The sequence below is a fragment of the Austrofundulus limnaeus genome, unplaced genomic scaffold, assembly GCF_001266775.1.
Source record: "Austrofundulus limnaeus strain Quisiro unplaced genomic scaffold, Austrofundulus_limnaeus-1.0 Scaffold41, whole genome shotgun sequence".
NCBI lineage: Eukaryota > Metazoa > Chordata > Actinopteri > Cyprinodontiformes > Rivulidae > Austrofundulus > Austrofundulus limnaeus.
Window position 1 is genome coordinate 2,073,972 of NW_013952443.1, and position 4,966 is coordinate 2,078,937.

The 4,966-nt window shown below is 34.6% G+C and overlaps 1 protein-coding gene across 1 annotated transcript in view; it reads left to right on the plus strand.

The window, feature by feature from the left end:
• acer1 (alkaline ceramidase 1) overlaps nt 1–1,521 on the plus strand; it is a 9,744-nt gene extending 8,223 nt beyond the window's left edge. The window contains exon 7 of the mRNA XM_014007373.1: nt 659–1,521. Coding sequence (XP_013862827.1) covers nt 659–836 — 178 coding nt within the window. The 3' untranslated portion in view covers nt 837–1,521. The remainder of the gene's footprint in view (nt 1–658) is intronic.
• The last annotated feature ends 3,445 nt before the right edge of the window (nt 1,522–4,966 follow it).

Genomic DNA, 4,966 nt, shown 5'->3' on the forward strand with positions numbered 1-4,966 from the left:
GATACACTTTGAAGAGATTCATTGTCTTTTTGGGAGCTGCAAAGCGTTTTCCAACTATCAAGGGATCAAACAGGATCTGAGAAGAAAGACGGAACTCTTGATTTACTGCTCTGTCTTTGTTCTAACCCCCACCTGTCATCATGAAATATGGTTCGTGGCAGAAAGAACAAGGTCCTGGATACAAGCAGCTGAAAAAAGTTCCTCCAGGGTGGCCGGGCTCAGCCTTAAAGATAAGATGATATACTTTGTCATCCAAAGGGAAGCTTTTTTCAGCACTTAAAGGTGTCAGCTGAAGTGGCATCTGGTTAGGATGTCACCTGGATGCCTACCTTTGGAGGTTGTCCAGGCATGCCCTTAATGGAAAAAGAACTCAGGGCAGACCCAGTACCTGGGAGGGACGATGGATCATCTCTGGATTCTTTAGAAGGAKCTGGGGAGAGGGATTTCTGGGTTTCCCTCCATTGAGACCACAGATAATTTAGCAGCAGAAAATGGATGGATGGATGGATGGATGGATGGATGGATGGATGGATGGATGGATGGATGGATAGATAAATGTATTTTCACAGCCTTGCATGAGTGTGTTTTTTCCTAAACATAACACGTGATTCTGTTCATGGATTTTTATTTTATTTTTTATCTTTTCTCTGTCTTCCAGGCACATTCTGATTGTGATGGCTGTAGCCTATCTCAGCACACTGATAGCTTACCTGGATGCCAGTTATGAGATCCCTTACTCTTTGCCTGGCCTGCAGTACTGGCCCTGTGATAAGTGGGCTGTTGGATTTCCTCACATTGTCTTGAAACGAATGCCCAAGACCCAAAAACGGTGCTGACAAATCGTTTTTTATTACTCGGGCTGATCAGGTGTACTTGTTGATTCTGCTAGAAAGGATCTCATCTTCATTTGCACTGATGTACAGACGTACAAAAGAGATTTAGAAAAAAATGTAATTTAAAAGAGATTTTATAGATTTGCACCTGTTTTGTATAAGCAATATAAAARAGAGTTTATAGCCTCCATACAAATGATTGTGGATGCAAATGATTTGATTTAGAAGAAAGCTTTACAAAAAAACTTTCAAATCAGTGGGATTTCTCTGAAATTAGGAGGACTTTTTGAAACAACAAGCACGCTCCAAGGAACTGGAATGACAGSTTGAATCAGCAATCGATGTGTCAAATACCTTTTGAGTAGGAAGGTCAAAAAGCTTAGTCAGCAGAGGAACTGGTGGATGATGTTTCGCTTTGTTTTTACGCAAATTTTACACCAAAACAAGCCCAAGAATCTCATGATGCATTTGTTTTAATATAAATTAACCAGTTCCAATCGAAACATAAGACGTGTTTAATAAACATGTGGTCATCCTGATGAGATTTTATTGTACAGAAGAACTGCATGTTACGTTACTTTGACTTATTTTTATGTTATTTTATAAATTACATGAGAAAGTCCTTTCTAAGTGGTTTTAAAAAAATCACAATGTTGCTGACTGAAATCATTGATGACAAGCTGACATGGAGACCTCACATACATTATTTAAGAACAAAAATGTCTAAATCTGTTGGAGTACTGTATAAAGTCAGGGAGTTATTCAATGACAAGGCTCTGCTTGTGTTGTACAAGTCAATAATTGTTCCGCATTTAATTTACTGTATTGAAGTCTGGGGTAAAACTTGCAAAACAATTACAAACCTGATTTTTGTTTTGCAGAAAAGAGCTCTAAGAATTATCGTGAGAAAAGATCACAACCATCCATCAAATACATTATTTTGCAAACTTAAAATTTATAATTCTATGATTTGCTTGACTATAATATTTTACTGTTTATGTACAAGGCTCACAGAAATGTATTACCTTCCAACATTCAGGCAAATTTTGTTAAGAGAGACAGTTATTATCTGAAGGGAATGGAAATGTTTGTGAAGCCATATTTTCATACTTGCTTGAGAGAAAGATGTACTTTAATCCAGAGTATAGGATTGTGGAATGGTCTGGAAGATGATATTAAAAATGCCAGATCTATGTATAAATTTAAGAGACAGATAAAAGCTAGTTTTTTGAAGCTATGTGAATTTATTTTGAGTTGATTTTTTTTATTTTTATTTGTATTGTTTTGTAAATTATGTTTTGTTTGATTCTGGGGATAAAAGGGGCAGACATGACCAGATTTAATCTTCTTCTGCTACCTTTCATTTTATTTTGATTTTTGATTTGTGTATTTTCTTTGTATTTTTATTGTATATAGTTATTTTTTAATGAAATGAATAAATATTTTGAATTGAATTGAATTTTTTTAATTAAATTGAATTGAATAGAAAACCTCCTAAACAATAAGATAGTTTTAAGGCGTTCTTGCATTTTCTTGTTTGAATTATGATGACTTGAATCAAAGTTTTGATAAAGCTACATTTTTACTAATGTTTTTCTTTGTAAGTTTTGCAATAAAATACTACAAACATAACCACTATATAAATCATTTTTTCTTTTTTATAATGTTTTTATAATGTTTTGGAATTCTGTGACACTTTTCAACAAACAGAAACAGAAAACGAACAGGTGTTTYTTGTTTGTTTTAGTGTCAAACAGAGACCTCTTATGGACAATTAGCAAACTATCAATTCATCACTTTTCTTTACTCACTCCTAATATTTAATATTTTTTGTAAAATTATGTATTTTTTAAATCTGAGCTCAACATGTTTCATGTTTGTGTGTCCAGAGCAGTGGTTTCAATCRTTTGTTTTGAGGGCCTGTGGCACCAGGATTTATAAAATTCAACAAATATATGACATATTTATGTTTTGATTTTTTTATTTTTTTTATCTTATCCCAGCAAATAATGGTTGAATCTTTTACAACATTTTTTTTAATTTTTTTGCATTATATGTTTAATTTTTCTTTTAATCATACTACAGCTTATAGGATTGTTATTCCATTTTCTCAGACATTGACGCCTGTTGTCCAACATTTACACCCAACTTTAGTGCAAAATGATAAACTGGAGAAGGAGAAAAAAAATGAAAAATATTGTTTTGAATTTATTATTGTTAATAAATTTGTGTTTTCTAGAACAGAAACCTGCTTTAAAGTAAACGTGATAGGAGTTCCACCACTATGAAGCAGTCAGATGTGGCAGAGAAGTGAGGGTAGAGCAGGATGTTTGCAGGGATGTGCAGTAGGTGTGACGGGTGGGCGTGGCCTAAAAGCACCTGTGGTACAATAAGTCCAAACTCTAAATCTGAAACATGACTATAATGCAAAAAAGCTATCAGTTTCTTTACTGATACCAACACATCTGTCCTTATATATAAAATAAGCAACAAATCATTTATTTTCACATTCTTTTCTCTTTACTCTGTCACATATTAAAGGCATGAAAATCTGTTTTTAACTGAGTTACWTTTCAAGAGAAATTAAGCTTTGTTAAACTGAGTGTGCCAAGAAATGTATCTGCATCAGYACAGGCTATTTAAAGACTCACTGAAAGGTGCTAATGATGAATCTAAATAATGAATAATGTTTGTACCGAGGCCCTCCTGCAGAGGAAAGCTCATACAGCAAGAATAAAAGAMAACAAAGCATAAAAATATTGCACAGACTATGAGTAATTGCGGTAGCACTGTCAGTGTTCAAGCATTTAAAAAAATATAGTTAACATGGCTCACATTCATAAATAATTCCACTCTCTTTTGTTAGCAGTTTTGCTTTTCTTGATTCTTTGTTTRCACAGTACACAGCCCCGGTGGGTCAAAACTGTCAGCGGCTATCAAGAGCAAATATTGCACAATGGGTCAATAAAATGTATATGTGTGTTAAAACGGCAGTTTCTGTTTAAGTTGTTTCCACAGAGCGCAGAGAAAGATTTTCTGTTCATTGCAGACAAATGAGTTTCCTGCTGTGYAATTAGTCCTTTGTTTACATTGGCTTCAGTTCACCATCAGACTATTTAATTAGAGCACATGCTCAAAAGAAAGAGTCAGACATGAAATCTGAGAAGGTSACTAAGATACTAATGTGAATGTAAAGTTTCACTTATTTTCAAGAAACAAGTAAAAAAAAAGATGTAAGATAATCTAGCAAGTTTTAAAAATGAATTACTTTCCTTTTGATCGTGATTTTTTTTTTTTTACTGAAAAGCAGGCTGGATGAGTGTGAGCGGCAGGAGAAGGGGAGGCTCCAGTGGTGGTGACCTTCTGTCACATAGCTGAGGCCCGATAATCTCACATCAAAGTCTGAGCGCTGTAGAGATTTGACCGAGGCAGGCCCCTCGCTCTCTGAGTCTGTGGAAAAGAAATCAGAAGACCTACGGCTGTCTTTTCAGATGAAACAACTRAGTTGAAGCTGATATGCAGAATCAGATGAGATATTGAAAGGGAAATCTTTACAACTATTGACTGAGTCTGGGTTAGAAATACACACAAATGTTTTACACCAAATGTTGCATATTATGACTGAATTCTTKTAAGTAAAATTATTGAATTTGTAATATATAATTAAGCAACAGTTTGGAATATAATGCTCTTGACAATAATGCTTTTATCTGTTATACAACTAAACTAATTATGTTTTCAGCAAAAAAGTGTGAAATTTTGTTGTTAAAGCTTAATAAAGTAWTATATTTTTATCTTCTCCTGTTTTGAAAATACTGTTACATAAGGAACATTTGAGCTTAGTATTACTGAATTCAAATTTGCAAACTCAAATATGTGTTCCAGCTCTGATTAATCAATTAGCATTAAGTGCATTTTATAATTGAAACAGAGCTTTTGCCATTGGGACATACGTGCTGTCACTCGAGAAAACTACCAAAAAATACTTCAATTGTATTTGCAGTTTACTCGTTGTCCCGCCCTCTCCGCGCTCTGATTGGTTCATTTTGAGAGGGCTTGAATTTGCGGCTCCCTGATTGGCCCAGAGAGCTTTCTGTTTTGGTCGCCTGCCAGCAGCCGTCTGTAAGGGGAGG